General features: G+C 45.1%; 1 protein-coding gene across 4 annotated transcripts in view; it reads left to right on the forward strand.

Annotated features, from left to right (window-relative positions):
• The window catches only part of RAPGEF1 (Rap guanine nucleotide exchange factor 1), a 162,168-nt gene that overhangs the window by 91,645 nt on the left and 50,405 nt on the right, over positions 1-20,118 (forward strand). For all 4 annotated transcript variants that reach the window (XM_075560592.1, XM_075560593.1, XM_075560589.1 and 1 more), the window contains one exon: positions 6,159-6,315. In XM_075560592.1, coding sequence (XP_075416707.1) covers positions 6,159-6,315 — 157 coding nt within the window. The remainder of the gene's footprint in view (positions 1-6,158; positions 6,316-20,118) is intronic.

The following is a 20,118-nucleotide window of genomic DNA, read 5'->3' on the forward strand; positions in this document are numbered from 1 at the left end:
GTTTCTCCCCGGCACTATCATTTAGTGCTATCCCAGGATCAAGTCAGGGTTATTCTTGAGATGTCAGCCTTCCTGGGGAGGCAGCCACAGCATAGGTCTCTGGTCATTCCCTTGTATTACCTTATCAGCAGTAATCACATTGAGGTATACATGCTTCTCCAAGCATCTTCCATCCAGTAAAATCTAACTGTACAGTTTATTGTGGCATGAAAGCTTCTCGACATCTAACCTGGTATGGAACCTCTTCTGCTTAGATGTTTAGGCCCAAAAAGGTAGAGAAGGGTCTCATTAGTATGGATTAGTGGAACACTTCACTTTGTCGGGCCAGGAGCCCCAGCAAACGCAGCAATTGGATTCATTGGAAGCCAGAGAAACCAGATGGGGTCAGCTCTGGTTCCCAAGAAGCTTCTCTTAGGAAGTATTTGTATTGCTAGAGCGCATTTTCCCTGAGAGGCTACAGGAGCACTCCCAGTCTCTACTGTTAAGTACAAAAAATAAAAGCAGTAGTCAATGTAATTGTAAATGAAAGAAAGTCTGGCAAGAGCTGTGTCTCGGGAAGCTGTCAGATTCCTGCTGGCTTTTAGGTTTTCTTCTACGCTACCTGTTCAGGATAAGTGCATCTCTGTTTCGATTCCTCCAGATGGTTTCATGTCCAGGTAGCCCCAGGAGACCTATGCTTTTATTAACTGCTTTCGGAATTTGGCAAGGCAATGCGGCTCTTTCTTCTTCAGAGCTATGAAAGTGTCTTTATTTCCTAGAAGCTGTCTGCTCTGGTGCATCCACCTTGGAGTTTCAGCTGGCCTCTGCAGAGCTGGGTCCTGGGACTAAACGCTCACTAAAGCTAGTGGGTGGTGGGAGGGGTCTGATCAGAATAGCAGGTGGCTCTCCCCTACTACCGGTCCACTTTCTCATGTCGTGCGTCTGCCCAATTGAAGAAGCCATAGAGGCCTTCAGTGGCAGTGAATGTAGTGTGCTGCTCTTGGAGAGCCCTGAGAGCCAGTGCCACATCTGTCCAATAGTCTGGTTGAATTTCAGCTCTGAGCAGGGCTCGGTGCTGGTCTCCTTTTGGTGGCTGTGCCTAACCTTATACTAGCAGCTGAGGGCTGCATGTCCGGTCGGATGCTCAGAGAGCTCTTTGCCATATGTTCTCCTCTACCGCTTCTCACATGGCAGTGCCCACCAGGGAGAGTTAAAATCTAGGGGCAAAAACCAACCACACTTTCTGAGAAAATGCTCCTGTTGTGGAGCCCAGAAGTCCAAGAAAGGAGAGTTACAAGAGAGATGAAAGTAGTTGACTAGAGCAGTGGTTTTCAGCCTTAATTCAGTGGCCCTTTCATACAGCTCCTCATGTTGTTGGTGACGCCCAACCACACAATGCTTTTCCTTGCTACTTCATAACTATAACTTTGCTACTGTTATGAATCAGGTGACCCTTGTGAAAAGGTTGTTCGACTCATAAGTTGAGAACCGCCAGCCTAGAGGAAGAGGCGTTGGGACTGGACTTGGAGGGTGGGGAGGGGGCAAAGAAAGAAGAAGAACATAGTCGCCAGGTCAGCAGGGCCTGGTGTGCTCAGAGGAAAAGACTTCTGAGCAGCCAGAGAATCACAAATAGGCCAGGAGAGTAGAGATTGAGGAGGGGGTCACCTGGCCATTCTCAGGTACAGAGTTGTTGCATAAGAGTACAGGGTGAGGCCCCTGAGCTTAAAGCCTTTGTTAACAGTGTTACAATGTGCTGCTCTTAGAATTGCTGCTTCCTGCTAGAGAAGTTAGTTTGTAGCCGTACAAGCAAACCTCAAATTCCCTGCTATTGAAAGGGTTCTGACCCTACAGGACAGGGTAGAACTGGCCCTATGGGTTTCTGAGACTAACTCTTTCTCCCATAGAGCAAGCAGCTGGTAGGTTCAAACTGCTGACTGTGTGGTTAGCAACCCAATGCTGAACCCCATCAGGACTCCTATAAAACTGCCCTAGAGACCAAAGAAAACAAACAAACCAAATTTGTATGCAGTGTTTTCATGTCCCCAAAGAGCCCTGGTGATGTAGTGGTTACGTATTGGGTTGCTAACCTCATGGTCAGCAGTTCAAAAGCTCCAGCCGTTCCACAGGAGAACATGACTTTGTGTGCCTGTGATGAGTCACGGTGTGAGTCAGGCTCAACTGAGTAGTGAATTTTGAGGGCATTTTGTTATAAATTCGCACTCCTTAAAATAAAACCAGCCATCAAAAAATCCTTATTCAATTCCTCGTGCCTCTGTCGGACAGCACAGAACCACCCCATAGGGTTTCTAAGACTGCATAGCCTCATAGACACCGACTGCCACATCTCGTTACTGAAGAGCAACTGATGGGTTGAAACCACTAGCTTTTCTGTTAGCAGCCAAGCATTTAACCCTTGCACCATCAAGACTCCCTGGTTTTATTATAATCGACCAGAAGTATTCGACGTCTACAACCATTTCCTAAAGAGGGAGAGAAAATATCTAGATGTGGCTATAAGGAACATCGGGGCGGAGGGGTTGGTCTGATGGTAGTCAAGGAACCCAGGTGACAGCAAATTACAAGTTGGGTTGCTAACCCTTGGTCAGCAGTTTCACCCTGCCAGCCATTCCTTGGGAGAAAGAGGAGGCTCTCTGCTCCTGTGAAGATTCACAGCCTTGGAAACCCACAAGGTCAGTTCTACTCTACGTTGTAGGCTCACTCACTCTGAATCAGAACTGACACAATAGCAGTGAGTGTGGGTTTGTTTTAGCTTTTGAGTTTATCGGTCCTTTGGCTAATACTGTATAAAGGAGTTTTCCTTCTGCCAAAGCCAATAAGGTTTTGGCTACTCCCTACCTCCCTATGAAGAGCTTATTGCTTATTTGTTTGTTTTTTATCGATCCCTAAGACTGGAAATGCATCCTCAGATATTTCTTTTAGACTTTTTTCTAGCATCTCATACCTCTCCGAGTGGTGTTTGTCAGCCAGGAAGGTGTTTTTCCTCTTTCTGCACAGAGCCTCACCAGTGGGTTGGGCCCTGTGTCCTAAGACTGGCGTGAACTTGCCTTTGCAAGTGAGGTAGCTGGTTATTCCTAGAAAACCCTAGGTGGAAGTTTCCCCTCTGCGCATTGGCACACCCGGAGAGCAGGATCAAGGCAACTTTCAACTTGGGCTTCTCTGCTATATTCCAGAAATATACCAGCTGTGGGTCCACTAGCAGCCTTTCCTTAAGAGGAGCGTGCTAGCTGCTGGATATAGAAAAATAGCCTGCTCCCAAGCTAATTGTATATAAGCCAAAAGAAACAAACTCACTGCCATCAAACCGACTCCAACTCCTGATGACCCTGCACTGCCTCTTTACAGGAGTAAATGGTCTCATTGTCCCCCAGCAGTAGGGGGAATCCAACTGCGGACCCTGTGGTTAGCAGCCCATGGCATTACCTACCATGCCCCCAAACTTCCTGATCATATAGAGGGTAGGCATAATTGCCAGAGTCCTTAGGTGCTTTCCTGGAAACATTGCCACCCCTCACCAAAATAAACCAGCTCCCATTAAGTCAGTGCTGACTCCTAGTGAGCCACTGTAGGACAGACTAGAATTGCCCTATAGAGTCTCCAAGCAGACGGCCTCATCTTTCTCCTTCGGGGATATTGCTGGGTCCAAACACTGACCTTCTGCTTGGCAGCTAAGTGCTTTAACCATGGTGCCACCAGGAGTCCTTTTACCATTCAGGTAGAAATTAAGTATTGTGTAAAAGAAAATTTCCAAGCCTCTCCCCGCCTTTCCATCAAATTATTGCCCATCTTTTACAGTGGGTTGCTTTGGTGGCACCCCCTGTGCTGACCATGTTACTGAAAGGCAGCAGTCTTTGCTTACAGAGGGAGGTGCAGGCACATGCAGGTAGGGCTTTACCAGTCTGGAAGACCTGCTGCCCAGCATCAGCATCAGCCACCCACCTTCAGCATTCTTGTCTTCATTCCCCTTTCATAGGAGAAAAGAGAGGTCTAATACCAGATACTGTTACTGGGATTATCCCTGGAGGCACTGTGTGTGTGTTGGGTTTACATTTATTGTTGGTCTTTTAAAATCATTTTATTGGGGGCTTTTATAATAATCCATATAGCAACTGTATCAAGCATATTTATACATATGTTGTCATCATTTTCAAAACATTTTCTTTCTACTTGATCCCTTGGTATCAGCTCCTCTTTTTCCCCTCCTCCCCCCTGGTTTTCTTGAGGCACCTTTTGTACATTTCTCATGTTCCTCCTAATGGGACTTGAAGTATGCTCTTACGCTTCCTACCTCTCTTTGTCTCCTGTTGGAACTTACACAGAGTAAAATGACTGGCTAATTGGAAATTTTGGATCTCTGGAAAATTGTTTTCTTCCTTCCCTGGTTCTGTAGAGCTCCTTGCTGGAGTGCTGTTTGGTTAGGCCAAACCCAGTGCTGTCGAGTCAGTTCCGCCCCATAGCTACCCGATAGGACCCAGTCAGACGCCCTGGGGCTTCTGAGGCAGTACATCTTGCAGGAGTAGATAGCCCCCTCTTCCTCCCCAGGCTTTTATTCAGTTCTTATCTCTAGTCACAGCTATTCTACCTGGCCTCAAAACTGTACTTTTGAAAGTTCTTAGAGACCTGGCTCATTCTGTTTGATTTTTTCTTTTTGAGATACTTTGGGGGTGGAGTGGAGGAGGGGTCAGCATACAGATAATTGGGTTTTTTTCTTCCTCGGTTGTGATGAATGTTTGAAATAGAGAAGTCATCCTTTCTAGAACTCTAAGAGAAACTATTTTAGTTACTTAAAAATATATAAAGATGAAATATATATATATATATAAAGATGTAAGAATTCTTCACTTTAGCCACTATTTATTATCCTTGCAGTACACCCAGTGCCTTAATCTTTTTGTGATTCATGAGACATCATCACCCCATGTTCAGCTCTCGGGTTTTTGGGGGCGCTTCTGTCCCAGTTATAGTATGTACTCCTGCATGAATCTGAAAACAAAACAAAAAAACCTCACCTCACTACTTCTACCACCAGAGCCCACTGGGACATGTATGTCCCATATAATTTATCAAAATCCATATTACCTCAAAAACAAAAGTTCCCCTTGGGTTCAGCATGCCTTCTATTACTAAAAACACATGGTGGTATCAATAACAACAACAACAACAAAAATCCAAAGTAGAAAATAACTCAGTCATGAAGGGTTAGTCTTGTTCCTTTGTTTATGTACCAGTGCCTAATCCCAGCCTCTCACGGTACCTATTCACCCACCCCCTACCACAACACAACTTAACTAACATTTGTTATTCTTGAGGTAATCTTCATCAGTGTGCTCCTTTGACATCCAGGCCATGGTTATAGTGCAAAGCAAGGATGGGGAATTTTTTTTTCCGCCAAGGGCCATTTGGATACCTATAGCATCATTCGCAGGCCATACAAAACTATCGTCTTAAAAACTAGCCTGCTGTATTTGGTCAAAACATTTCATTAGCTCACCCTTAATGTGATGGCTGGGATGCTTCTCTTTGGGGTGTGGCTTGTGATGTTACTGGTATTGCTACTTTTGCAGGCCTTGCAATCCAAGAGCTCGATGTTGCCCGGTCCTGCAGTACAGGAGGAAGGAGATGAGCCCACACTAGGAAGAATTCTAGTGAACTACCGATCTGGGGAAACCCATGGTTACTCCTTTAAAGGAACCTGCCTGCTAAAATTTCACAATCCTTTTGGCCTCTTGTGACATCTCTAAATGAAGTTTAATCAAATTCAAAATAAGACATGTACAACACTTTGACCTTGTCCAGTGTCAGGAGGAGAGATGAGTTACTCCCTCAGAGCGGTTGTTAGAACTTGTGGCGATGTGTGAAGTTTGAGAGAGCATAACATCCCTGGCATGGAACTTATGTATATGAAGTCTAACAGAAGCCAACTTGTAAACCTCCACAGAATGTTCTGGGATAGATTCGGGATGATAGGTTCACAGGAGAAAATGATTGTCTACTAAAAGAGATAATGGATTTTTAAGAGCGAGTTTTAAGAAACTCTCGGTAATAACTAAGAAAATGATTCTGTGATGACAGGATATCTGATAATAATGGTCATGCTTTAGCTGTTGTTTGGGGTTTTTTTTAAAACACTCATTTTAAAAAATGTCTTTTCCCCCCTATAGCTCAGCCCTCTCCTCCTGCTATAGCCGGGTGTACCAAAGTCTTGCCAACCTCATCCGGTGGTCTGACCAAGTGATGCTAGAAGGTGTGAACTCAGAAGATAAGGAGATGGTGACAACTGTGAAGGGCGTCATCAAAGCTGTGCTGGATGGAGTGAAGGTACTGTGCACGGGTTCCTAGTGGTCTTAGTCAGGGACTTAGCCCAGGGTCTTTGCTGCCTGCCTGAACAATCTGATCCTGGACTTATATTAGAACGAGTATCTCCCCGCGTTCTTTGGAATGGTATACTGCTCGATGTGAAGCTGCTTAATTCTCTCAGGACTGGTCTGATGGCTCTTATAGCAATACAAGCCTTTGGAGTCTGTGTCCCTATTGTTGGAAAAAACGCCAGAAGCTATCCGCCTTTATTGAGCATCTTAATGCACTTTCCCCGAGTCTTTACATCACAGCACTGACTGTGCTTGCCAGCTAGACTGAATTTCATGGAAATGGTTTCACACTGATGTTTAGCAACACACCCAGCATGTCAGCAGCTACCTTTTCTTATTCTAAGAATTTCAGGAATGCTTGTTGGTTTTGAGAAAAAAGCAGTATTGCAATAAGTAAGAAATGAAACCACCTGTATTTGCTTGATTTGTGGTCAGTGTGTCTACTACCCGGGGCAGTCAGAAACAGCATAATGGAAAATAATGAATCCTAGTTAAAGAGGGGAAGTGGAGGTCCAAGGGACAAGAAGTACCTCTGAATGATTAGGACCGAGGCAGAAGGTTGGGCATGAAATGGGTGAAGACCTGTGGTTTAAGCCTAGGTCTATGAGCAGTGGGTGACTGGAGACCCTGATGTTGTGGGACAATAGATAATGAAAAGGAAAGAGGCTTTGGGGGACCTTTGGGGTTTGAATACCATGTGTATTGTCTGTGGCCTTGAGCAATATACTAAACTGCTCTGTACCATAGTTAATTCCTCTGTGAAAAACTGTCTACGTCGTCAGGTCGTAGGTTCGATTAGCTCGTACACATACAGATCTTGGAACGGTTCTTGGCACTCAGACCTTAGTTTCTTCATTATCAGTTATGTGGTACTCACCTCGTGCTTTGTCAAGATCTCTTTGCTTGACAGAACTATATGCCCCTTCCTTTAATCCAAAATTATAGCCAATGTGCTTACCTCAAGTTAAAAAAAAAAAAAAGGAAAGAATCCTTGACTGCTTATCCATGTTCTCAAATTTCTGGATGCTGTGTCCTTAGATTTGCAGTTCCTGGTAGCTTTGGTCTCTGTGAGTTGGACTCATGACTGCAGCCACCACTTGGCAGCTCAGGAGAGTCAGCTAGAGACAAGGACAACAGTGTAAATAGTTCCAGAAAGGGGTTGGCTTGAGGAGTCTAGGTGCCCACTCTCCATCCCCACCCCTACTCAACATCTTTTAAGTAGAGCCTGGATGAGTCTGCTAGGGTTGTTACTGAGTTCAGTTAGAGGGATGCCTCTCTAAATGACATCAGCCGTTTCTTTTTACCAGTTTTGAAATAATAAATTAGATGGAGAGTTTACATTTTTAATATCAGTTTTGTATTCAACAGTTTATACCACATATCAAACACACATACACTCCCCAATAGTTTATCCTACCCTTCATCCTTTGATTTCTCCCTCTTATGGATTGTTGTCTTCCACTGCACCCAGGGTAATACAGGTCAACTCTGTTGTCCCTCCAGTCCCCCTTCCCCTCCCTTGGGAACCACCAAAGTCTGTTCCCTTTGGGATGAAAGCTTCGGTCTTGGCTTGATTTTGTTTTGGTTTTTTCCATGGTTTCGTGCAGTATTTAACAGTGGTCTTATGTAATATTTGTCCTTTTGTGATGGACTAATTTCACTCAGCGTATTGTTCTCCAGGTACGTCATGGTTTCGTTATTGTTTTTCAGTGATACACAGTAGTATATTGTGTGGACACACCAGTATATGGTGTGTCAGTTCTTCTACCAATAGGCCTTCAGGTTATTTCCATCTTGTTGCTATAATACCATGAGGAAGATAGGTGTGCATATGTCTGCTCCCTGCTTTAGGGTATGCACCCAGCAGAAAGATTCCTGGATCATATGGGATTTCTTTTCCCAGTTGTCTGAGGTAGCGCCATATCTGCTTTCCACAATATTTGTACATATTTACAGCCCTCTGGTAGCTGCCATTATCTTTTTGGACTGGTAAGACCCACAGAGGTGGCCCAGGGTGGCCACTATAATGAGCCCTGATGTCACTGAACAGACTGGAGAGTGCAGGTCTTCCAGAGGCCAGCAGACGTGCCCAGAGTCCATTTCATCTGCAGAGTCCATGGGGCTCTAGCTCATCTACCCGCGCTGTTCCTGCCCCAACTTCTGGGAGGGCTATTATTGGACCATGTTATTCTTCAGGTAACAATTGTGAAGGTTTTGCTCCACCAAATCGATTATGATGAGATTTTTACAACACATTGGACCACCCAAAACAAAAGAGGTTGAGTTTTCATCCATTAAACTATGTGACATCCCTAAGCAGATTTCCTTTATGGAATCATCAGAATAAAGCACCGTTGCAGCCATTGAAAGGCATGTCTAAATTACTAATTGCTTCGATTGCCAAAGTGGCCAGGGTAAAGGGAAAAATGTCAAGAGAGAAACCTACTGATTATGAACCTGTCCGGGTCTGAAAGTAAATACCGTGTCCACGAGGTGAGTATTTTCTGGATGTGGAGCTCTGTAGGTCAGTTTTGCTTCAATTACTCAAGGAGCATTATTAAGAGTCACGTGTGTGCCAAGCAGTTTGAGAGAATTGGGACTATGGTGCTCAACAGGAATAGCACGCCCCTGAGCTTCTGGAGCTTCGTCTAGAGGGGGGAAAAGACCACAAACAAAAATGTACAATTCAACCATTGTTACTAGGACATCTGGCACTTTCCTTTTGCAGGGTGGTCAGGGAAGCCTTCCCTCAAGAAGAGACAGTTCTGCCAAAGCTTGAAGTTCAGATGGACAGAATTCCGTTGTTAGCACCTTACAGTAGTGAGACTGAGGGAGAGACACTGATGTGGTCCTTTGTCATTAACATTCGTCCAGGACTTTCCTGCTGTTTTATTTAATCCTTCGAGTAGCCCACTGATCCCCATTTACAGAGATGGAAACTAAGGCAGTCAAGCAATGAGTGGCAAGGTGTGGTGGGGAGGGGGTCACACCCAGTCCCAGGACAGATATCTTACCCTTTGCTGCCTCCCACAGGGAGAAAGGTGCACCATTGTGTCCACCCCCAACCCAGTTGACTTCCAGCCTCTCTCACTTAGGACACACACCTTTTTTTTTTTTTTAATCATTTTATTGGGGGCTCTTACAGCTCATAACATTTCATACATCAATTGTTTCAAGCATATCTGCACATCTGCAAATACATTTCCATCATCATTTTCTTTTTCTTTTTTTTTTTTTTACATTTTATTAGGGGCTCAAACAACTCTTATCACAATCCCTACATATACATACATCAATTGTATAAAGCACATCCATACATTCTTTGCCCTAATCATTCTCAAAGCATTTGCTCTCCACTTAAGCCCTTTGCATCAGGTCCTCTTTTTTTCCCCCTTCCTCCCCGTTCCCCCCTCCCTCATGAGCCCTTGATAATTTATAGATTGTTATTTTGTCATATCTTGCCCAATCCGGCGTCTCCCTTAACCCCCTTCTCTGCCGTAGGACACCTTATAAGCTCATGTCCTGATAGTGTGAGAGAGCCTTCCTGGCTGAGAGGAACCAGGCCTGTGGAAAGAAAATACATTTATGAGCATAGCATCATCCTATTCTGTGTGTGTGTATGTGTGTGTGTGAGAGAGAGATGTTGGCATTTTCTTTTAAACTGACTCACCGTCTTTCAAGTGACTTACTTATTAAATGGAATCTTTTGGTGGGGGTGGTAAGGGAGTTGCAAAAATATTTTAAACAAGATTTTTTTCCCCCTCTGAGTGAATTGTAGGATTTATCACTTAACTCCACCACTTCCCCCCACCCCACCCACCTCAATAAATACCACTTGTTAGCTTTGTATCCTTGGGCAAGTTACCTCTTTGAATCTCAAATGGCCTTAAAACTATTTGCCCTGAAGATTGGAGGAAAGATTAAGTACAATAATATAGGTAGTATACCTGACACAAAGTAGGTGTCTGTGGGGCCAACTAACAACCACTATTCCCTGTCAGAGTGCTGGCTTCTAAAGCAGCTCCCCTGGACCAATCCTTCACAAGAAGCGGGGCTCTTTGTCAGGGAATCCTATAAAACTGTGGTCAAAATACAGACTTCTCTTACCTGGTCTGGCCCGCACCCAGCCTGGGACCTGGCCCAACAAAGTCAAAGAGTCCCTGTTTACCCTTTTGAAACCAGTACCCCAATTCTTCCCAACTCGCCCAGTTTCATTTCAGTTTTTCTGCTTAGCCCAGACGTAACAACTCTGTACCGGCCTCCTTGGCTCTGCTTTGCTGTCTTCACAAAGCCTCCTGGTTTGTCAAATCTTCCTTGCAAATCTCCAGTCTCAGGACTAAAGACCCTTCCTCCCAACTCCACACACAGGTTTTGTTTGGTTGTTTATTTGTTTGTTTGAATGGGAAAAAGTCTTCTTATGCTGATACATTTGGGGAGTTACTTTATGCCAGCAGTCCTGTTCCTGGTCATCACCACCCACAATTGGGCTGTGTATTTTAAAGGGAATGTTTTCCTGGCAGGAGCAGTCAGTGTTACAGTTTCAAAGGTAGTGCTCTCGCTTTGGGATATGACAGGATGTTTCAGGGAGTTAAAGTTGACATGCCATACAGTTCACACATTTAAGGTGCATCCTTCAGTGGTTGCTGGTATGCTCCTTAAACTGTGCAGCCATCACCAACTCAGCTTTAGAACCTTTACTCACCCTATAAATAAATACCATACCCTTTAGCTCCCACTCCTCCCTATTCCTAGGCACCCATTCATCTGCTTTCTGTCTTGGTGGATGTCTGTTTTAGACAATTCATGTGAGTGGAATCACAATATGTGGCCTTTTGTTGCAGGCATTGACATAGCAGCGTCATTTTTTGTTTGTTTGTTTGTTTTTTTCATTTTTTTAAACAATTTATTGGGGCTCATACAATTCTTATCACAGTTCATACATATATATACATCAATTGTATAAAGCACATCTGTAGTCTTTGCCCTAATCATTTTATTCTCCTCTTTTCTTTTTTACATTTTATTAGGAGCTCATACAACTCTTATCACAATCCATACATATACATACATCAATTGTATAAAGCACATCCATACATTCCCTGCCCCAATCATTCTCAAGGCATTTGCTCTCCACTTAAACCCCTTGCATCAGGTCCTCTTTTTTTTCCTCCCTCCCCTTTCCCCCCTCCCTCATGTGCCCTTGGTAATTTATACATCGTTATTTTGTCATATCTTGCCCTATCCGGAGTCTCCCTTCTCCCCTTCTCTGCTGTCCCTCTCCCAGGGAAGAGGTCACATGTGGATCCTTGTAATCAGTTCCCTCTTTCCAACCCACTCACCCTCCACTCTCCCAGCATCGTCCCTCACACCCTTGGTCCTGAAGGTATCATCCACCCTGGATTCCCTGTACCTCCAGCCCTCATATGTACCAGTGTACAGCCTCTGTCCTATCCAGCCCTGCAAGGTAGAATTCGGATCATGGTAGTTGGGGGGAGGAAGCATCCAGGATCTGGGGGAAAGCTGTGTTCTTCATCGGTACTACCTCACACCCTAATTAACCCATCTCCTCTCCTAAACCCCTCTATGAGGGGATCTCCATTGGCCGACACTTGGGCCTTGGGTCTCCACTCTGCACTTCCCCCTTCATTTAATATGGTATATATACATATATACACATACATACACACACTTATATTTTTTTTTTGCATGATGCCTTATACCTGGTCCCTTGGCACCTCATGATTGCACTGGCCGGTGTGCTTCTTCCATGTGGACTTTGTTGCTTCTGAGCTAGATGGCCGCTTGTTTATCTTCAAGCCTTTAAGACCCCAGTCACTATCTCTTTTGATAGCCGGGCACCATCAGCTTTCTTCACCACATTTACTTGTTCACCCACTTTGGCTCCAGCCGTTGTCGGGAGAGTGAGCATCATAGAGTTCCAATTAAATAAAAGAAGGTATTCATGCATTGAGGGAGTGTTTGAGGAGAGGCCCAAGGTCCTTCCGCCACCTTAATACTAATCCTATAAATATAGACACATAGATCTATTTCCCCATCCTCCTATATATAGTTGCATGTACATGTCTTTGTCTAGACTTCCATGAATGCCCTTTGACTCCTAGCTCTTTCCTCCATCTCCCTTGACTTTCCTCCTGCCCTACTACCATGCTTCGTCGCCACCTGGGCTAGAGTATACCTCTTCTCTAAGCAACCTTACCCTTGATCATTTCCCACCAGGCCTGCCACTCCCCCTTCTCTACCATTTGGGGTCCCATGTTTTTCCCTTGTCCCTGGATTTGTTAACACCACTTCCTTACCCCCCTACCCCCCACCCCAAGTCCCCCCGGAACTGTCGGTCCCGTTGTTTTTCCTCCAGATAGTTCATCCAGCCTCTCCTATTCAGACAGACCTGTGGAGACACTAACATGCACGAAAACAAGACAGAGGAAAACAAAGCAACAGTATACACCAGGCAACAAAACAACAAAAGCAAACCACTGACAACGAACAGAACAAAACAGTTCACAAGAGAAAAGCTTGTAGTTAGTTCAGGGATTGTTTGCTGGCCCTTAGGAGTGTTTTCCAGTCCAGTCTGTTGGGGCACCACGCCCTGGCCCCAAAGTCCACTTTCAGCATTCCCTGGGGACCTTGCCACTCCATTCCCTTGCTGTTCCGCTGCACTCCCCCAGTGATTTGCCTTGGTGTGGTGGGATCAGGTCATGCAATTCCCACACTGTGTCTCTGGTGCTGTCCCCTGTATGGCCCTTAGTCACTGAGGGGCATCATGTCTCATAGTAGGGCCAGCCATGTTGTTCTCTCTGTGGACTGGCTGCTCTACTCAGGAACATCATCATCATGGCCTGGTGGGCCAGGCTGTGCTCCACTCTCTCCTCCTGTCCTTCATCTTCTCCCGTGTGCTCTGATCATATATGTTCTTCTCCCGGGGAGCAGCGTCGTTTTAAGGTCATCATGATGTAGTTCCACACTTCCTTTCCTTTTACTGCCAACTACAAAGTCATTCATTAGTGGACGGACAATTGGGTTGTGTCTGCTCTCTAAATGCTGTGAATAGGAGTCCTCTGAACATTTGTGCACATGTCTCGGGTGGGTACCCAGGACTGGAATCACTCAGCCCTATAGCAATGCTGTTTAATCTCACAAGGGGCTGCTGGCTGCTTTCCTAGGATGCTAACCACTGCACATTCCCACCAGCAGTGCCTAAGGGCAGTAGTGCTTCCTCCCCAACAGTTGTTAGCTGCTCTTTGTCATTCTAGTCAGAGTGGGTATAGAGTAGCTTCTTGGTGTGGCTCTGACCCAGACCACAGTAAAGAACCCCAATGGTGAAATGGTTAAGCAGTTGGAGCCTATCAGTCACTCCATAGGAGAAAAGACCTGGCTATCTGCTTCTTAAAGATCACAGGCTAAGAAACCCTATGGGGCAGCTGACCTCCAGCCTAGAAAGCCCCGGTGCATTGAATCCACGCACAAGCACAGAGCAGCAACAGCTGCTGGGTGGCCACAAAGACTGAGGACGGGAGAAGGCCCCTAGCTGGCGCAGACTATTTGCTCTCAGCTGCTCACCTAAAAGTTGTTGTTTGAATTTATCCAGTGATGAGGAAGAAGAAAAGGCCTGGCAATCAGTCTTCTTCTGCCAAACCACATCTGGTCTCTAACATAGGAGCCCTGGTGGTAAGGTGGTTAGTCAGTGTTGGACTACTAACCGAAGTCATTCATTTGAAACCACCAGCCTCTCCTCAGGAGAAAGACAGGGCTTTCTACTCCCGTAAAGAGCTAAAATTTCAGAAACTCACAGGGGCAGTTCTACCCTGCCCTGTAGAGTCACTATGCATCGGCATCAACTTGATTGCAATGAGTGGGATGCTGTAATAAGTATATGGGGTCACTGAGTTGAATTGACTCAATAGCAATTAACAGCAATGGCTGATGATGCTGAACATCTTTGTATGTGTTCATTGACTATTACTCCTCACCATCCACACACTTGTGCAAAAACAGGGTTTGAGTATTTGTTGTTGTTGTATTGTGTTTGGTTTTATCTGTTTTCAACCCATCCATTTGTATGATTTTTTTTAATTTAGAAAATATGATCATAGAAATACTAATAGCTGAGATTTACTGTTGCACTTGCCAACGGGACAAGTTCAGTTATAATGATTTCTCTGGAGAAGAAGGCTTGGAGGAGCCAAAGCCGAATAAAGCTGGGCTATGTGATAGAGGGCCCACAGCGTAACCACTTCCCCTTCCGTCTTTTCTGGGTCACAGCTTCCCTCTAAGAGCCGCCTCCATGGCTCCACTCCCACCCCTGCAAGACCCGTGTGCGCCCAGTGTGCACCATGAAGGAGCCTGCTCTGCCTCAGGCTTGACAGAGCACTGAGGTTCAGGTTTTCCTGTGTGTGTGTTTTGGGGGCGGGGGGAAGGGAGCCTAGTTCTTCCACTTAGCTCACAAGCATTTCTTCCAGATACCTTGCCCTCACCTATGCCTCTTTCTTGCTCTCTTTTCCCACCCCACAGCAATGGGCCTCAAGCCACATTGGAATTGGGAACTCAAAACTGGTTTGATGCTGCCTGTGAGTTTGGCCAGAGGCGGTGGCCACTGCACTGCAGCTGGATGCAGCACCCCCTCCAGCAGGAGGGAGAAGAGGGTACAGGGCTGTAAGGCCTAGCTATCCAGACGCTGCCCAAGAACCCTCCTTGAGGGAGGGGTAACTCCACACCTATTAGAGCCATGCCCACCTCCTTATTAACACACAAGCAATCCCTTAGGTTTTTCACTATTGTTGTAAATGGGGAATATCAGATAATGAGCAAGACTAAAAGAGGAGTTTGTATCCTGTTTAGAGACATGTTTATCAGAACCTTTGTTCATCTTTAAATTGCGTTAATTGTCTTTTTATTATTGAGTTGTAAGTCATCTTCCGAATGTCCTAAGAGTAATCAGGCATTCCTCTAAGGTGCTCAGGTTCCTAATATTGAGAAATGGGATTTCGAGACCACAATCTGAGTACTAAGGCTGCTCATTACTTTTCAGTGAACAGAGCTAGAGAATACATGTTTCTTTTTGTAAAGACTAAACCCAGCGTGAATTTATGATATTTCCAATCCATTTTGAGCACCATGAAGGTTTTTAATTAAATTTCATCAAACCTGTATCTTAACTACCTCCACGAGTATGATCAGTAAAAACTGGTCTAAGAGTTACTGTATGCCAGTTGTGTATGGAGCACTGGGACCCCACAGAATGAATTCTTCCCCTTTGGACGGGCAACTGTACTTTTTTTGTTTTTACTTTTATTGTGATTTGGGTGAAAATTTTAAAAAACAAATTGATTCCTTAATGGCTGCTTCTTGTAGTGTTGGTTATGGTTCCAAGTGAGATGAAATCCTTGAAAGCTCAAGCCTTCTATTCCCATATGATGATGTTGTTTATTTGATCCAGCTGTGAAAACCTTTGTTTTCTATATATTGAGGTTAACCTCTACTGAAGGCCGTATGTGCTCTTCTATACTCATGTATATAGTTACAACCCACAGAAGTAAATATGGAGCAGTAGCCTTTGTCAAATGTATCCAGAGGTGGAAGCTTTTATTTTTTATGGGTTTTATATATATGTGTGTGTTTCAATTTAGTTTGTTTTTACGTATTCTACTGCTTTTTTTAAAAAAAACAAAACAGAAACACCTATTATACATAATTGAACTTTTTGCTATTCAAAATATTGTCAAGTTTTTCAAGCTTTGTGGGGGCTCTTGTTGGTTTTCCAGGGAGTTCTAGTGGCAGAGTGGGTTACACATCTGGCTGCTAATGCCCAAGTCAAGGGGTCAAACCCATCTGTTGATCAGAGGAAGAAAGATGAGGCTGTTGGGAAAAGCCTTGGTCTTTGGCTTCGCGTGAGAAAGAATTCACTCTGAAGCCTGGTTGGTGGGCCAAAAGAGATCACCGCTACAGTCTGAGAGATGGGGTGGGGGGTGAAAGTGGGCTCTGGATCCTGCCTTTTCAGGCGTGGTCAACAATACTGGTTGACTCCATTGGCTGAATTAAATTCACCTAGCCTAGATGGGCCAGTCCAAGTATACCACCCACCAAGGCATCCCACCTCTTCCTGGCCGGGGGGCTGTTATTACTGAGCAAATGCAGGGACACCCTAGTCCCTGTTCTAACTACCTAACAAGGCTTTCTGCTCCCATAAAGATTCAGTCTTGGAAACCCACAGGAGCGGCTCTAGTCTGCCTTATAGGGTCACTATGAGTCAGAGTGACTCCATGATACTGAGTTTGGGGTTTTTTGTTTGTTGGATTACTTTGTTTTGTTGGTGCCTTATTAATATTAATATGGTAGCTTAAAGTAAGTGATTTCTCTTCCCTCTAACAACTTCCTCCCAACCTGTTTTCTGTGAAATTCCATATAAATTTACCAAAAATATAATAAATTTCTAACAGAAAACACTACACAAACATGTGCTGACATGTATGTATATAATTATATGTGTATATGTGCACATTTGCTAATATATATATAAAATGCTCGGGGGCATTTGGTGTAGGACTCTGTTCTATACACATAAGGTGTGGTGGCAGCAGCAGCTCTTTTCATTTGAAGCACATGTTCTTTCTGGGCCTTATTGCCCTGCTTCATTTTACTGATTAGTTCAAAGGTCAAGAGAGCTTTTGTTTTGCCTTTCAATTATCTGAAAGCTTCTTTGGAGTCCTTTTACCCCACCCCCACCCGGCCCCCCGTGACTCCTGCAAGCTATTCTATTAGTGATGATAGCTTCTTCCTTGCACCAACCACTTCACTGACCTTTGGGGGAAGCAAAGCTGCCCTCCCCCATTCCTCTGCGGTACAGACGAGGTCAGTGGTCCTCTTGTCATCGACTTGCTGTGGAGGACAATTGGAGACTGCCTCTGGTTTACTTGCTTTTAACCTGGACAGAATTGCCAACTGGGCCTGGTGAGTGGAGAGGAACTGGACCCTCCCGGAGCGGATTTCAGGAGTCAGTTGCAACCACAGTTTGTTTTTCCGAACTGAGTGCTTCATGCTTTATCCCTTCTTGATTGCACATAAGAAGGAATACCTCTGTTCTGTTGCTGTTTTTTGTACCAGTGAGGATGTGTGGGCAGAGAAGGTCCCTTTTTGGTCACCATTTAAAAATAACACATTGGGTCCAACGCCCTGTGGTTTCTTTACAGGAAACGCCTCCATTGGACTGTACTCAGTGTTCTTGGTGGCCAGACTACCCAAGGTGTCTGAAGAATTTGTCTTTGAAAAGTGGCTGGTACAGGCATTGTGTTCCTGTCTCGTTGGGCTCTGGTCCCAAACACGGGAGACTCACAGGAGGGAGCAAATGACAGAATCAACAAATAAATCCGGATAGGGCCTTTGCAGGCCAAGAGTTGTATAACTGTACTTCAGTTAAAGGATGGTCCCCCTGTAGTCCGGATCTAGAAACTGAGTCTGACCTTGAAGGCCTTGTAATGGGGGAGTGAGTCTTAAGGGTTTGGTGGTGCCAGTGGGTGCTTTGTCAGGAGCACTTTCCTTAACGCAGGCTGTGCCTCTGTCTTAGTGCCCACAAGAAGTTGTGAAGATGGGTAGCACCGCGCTTTTTCTCGAGCTCAGGCACCAGACCTATTATAAAACTCCTGGAAGGTCATGGAAGCTTTCTCAGGGCTTTGATTGTTTTCAAGATGCATCAAAATCAATGTGGAAAGAAGTATTCCATATTTAGAAAATACTCTTTTTGACTTTAGAGAGCTAATGATCCATGAACTAATTGGACCCGTTGTTGGTCCAATTAAGTGCTGGCTTTTAATTCAAGCCACAAGATGACAGAAAATGCCACCATCCCTGCCAGAAATTGTGGTGCCTCTTCTCTTCCCTGTAAGAATCACTGTCATCTTGTGCGTGTCACCAACAGTAAAATTTGTAGTACTTTATTTTGAAACAAAATATTTTCTCCCCTCCTCTAAATTGTAGAAACACTGAATTGTGCCAACTTCCTTAGGCTGTACCTGCCTCCCAACTGTGATGCTCTCGGGCTGTGAGTCAGGTCACCAAGATGGGCTTCAGACACACCCTGAAGCGGGTTCTTGTACCCATGCCTCAATTAGGAGTTGAACCAGACACACAAACCCAAATGAAATGGCTCTCGCTTGACTGGGTTTCTACAAGTATGTATGGGGCACCTGCTGCATGCCAGACTGACCTGGGCACTTGATATACATTAGTTGCCCAGGAAGACACATCCCTCAGCAGAGGTCCACCAGCCCTGCTGCTATCATCTGTCAAGAGCACAAATCCCAAAGGAACCAGCATCTTCGACCACAGAGAAGACGGAGACCTTCAGTTGGAAGAGTTGGGCTCATGCCAAGTTACAATTGCCATCCTTGCCTCTAAGATTCTGGCTGAACTTCTTCCAAAACAGATTTGTCCTTTTGGCAGCTCCTGGCTGACATGCAGTTGTCTACACAGTAGCCAGACACGTGCAAAAAAAATGTTTAATGTTTTTAATACTTTTATTGGGGAGACACTTGCAAATTTAAAGAGTTCTTCTCTGCCCGTGATAGATGAGGCAAGTTGAGACTAATGACCTGCTAGCTAGTCTGTTTGGACTGAGAGGCTGGTGGTGACTTTAAAAAGCTGCCTGCCCTTTTTGCCACCCTCTTTTCAAGCCTAGGCCAGTTGGGAGAGGTGCTGCAGTCAGGACGCCGTCTTGGAATTTGGGTGCATGCTTGCACATGTGTGCCTGCCACTCCATGATTCTTTGGCCATCACTCATTAGTTGAGTTTGCACAGCTGCTTCTCCAGAAAGATGACAATCTAATTATAATTGCTCGTGAATCAATGAAGAATTGGAGGAATTCCACCCCCTACGTCAGCCAATAAAAATGTGTGCAGGCTTTCTCTCTGTTCCTTTGCCCTACCTAGAAGCAGGTTAAGTATGGGTGCTGACCAAAAGGTCAGTGGTTTGAACCCACCAGCTGCTCCGAGGGAGAAAGATGTCGCAGTCTGCTTCTGGGAAGATTTATAGCTGTGAAAACCCTGTGGGCCAGTTCTACTCTGTCCTGGAGGGTTCTGTCAGAATCAGCTCAAGAGAAACAGATTTTGGTTTTGTCTTTGTCCCTGTGCCTAAAGAAGGGTGAACTTGAAGGTGGGGCTTTCCAATCACTTTGGTCTGGCTCCCTCTGATTTCCTTTGATTCTAGTGTGCTCTCCAAGTGGCCTGGTAAGTAGCTGTACAGAAAGTGTTGCCTCTCCCACCCTCCTCCAGGCTATCCCCACACTAACTGTTATAGTCTAATTTGCTTAGTCTGTCTTCTCTCCAACCTCGTCCTGTCTGTTAACTGATATTGTGGTTTTTCTTGTTGTGAGGTGCCAGTGAGTTGGTTCTGACTCACAACAATCCTATGGACAACAGAACAAAGCACCACCTGGTCATGTGCCAGCCTCACAGTTGTTAGGTTTGAGCCCATTGTTGCAGCCACTGTGCTGATCCCTCTTGTCAAGACAAGGGTCTTCCTGCTGTTTGCCGACTTTGCCGAGCATGACGTCCTGGTCCAGGGACTTGTCTCTGCTGATAACATGTCCAAAGTAGTGAGATGAAAGTCTTGCCTTCCTTGCCTCTAAGATTCCCCTCTGAACTACTTCCAAAACAGATTTGTTCTTTTGGCAGTCCAGGGCACTTTCCCTATTCTTCACCGGCACCATGATTCAGTTACATCGATTTTTGAGTCATCCCC

The sequence above is a fragment of the Tenrec ecaudatus genome, chromosome 10 (genome assembly GCF_050624435.1).
Source record: "Tenrec ecaudatus isolate mTenEca1 chromosome 10, mTenEca1.hap1, whole genome shotgun sequence".
In the NCBI taxonomy this organism is placed as follows: domain Eukaryota; kingdom Metazoa; phylum Chordata; class Mammalia; order Afrosoricida; family Tenrecidae; genus Tenrec; species Tenrec ecaudatus.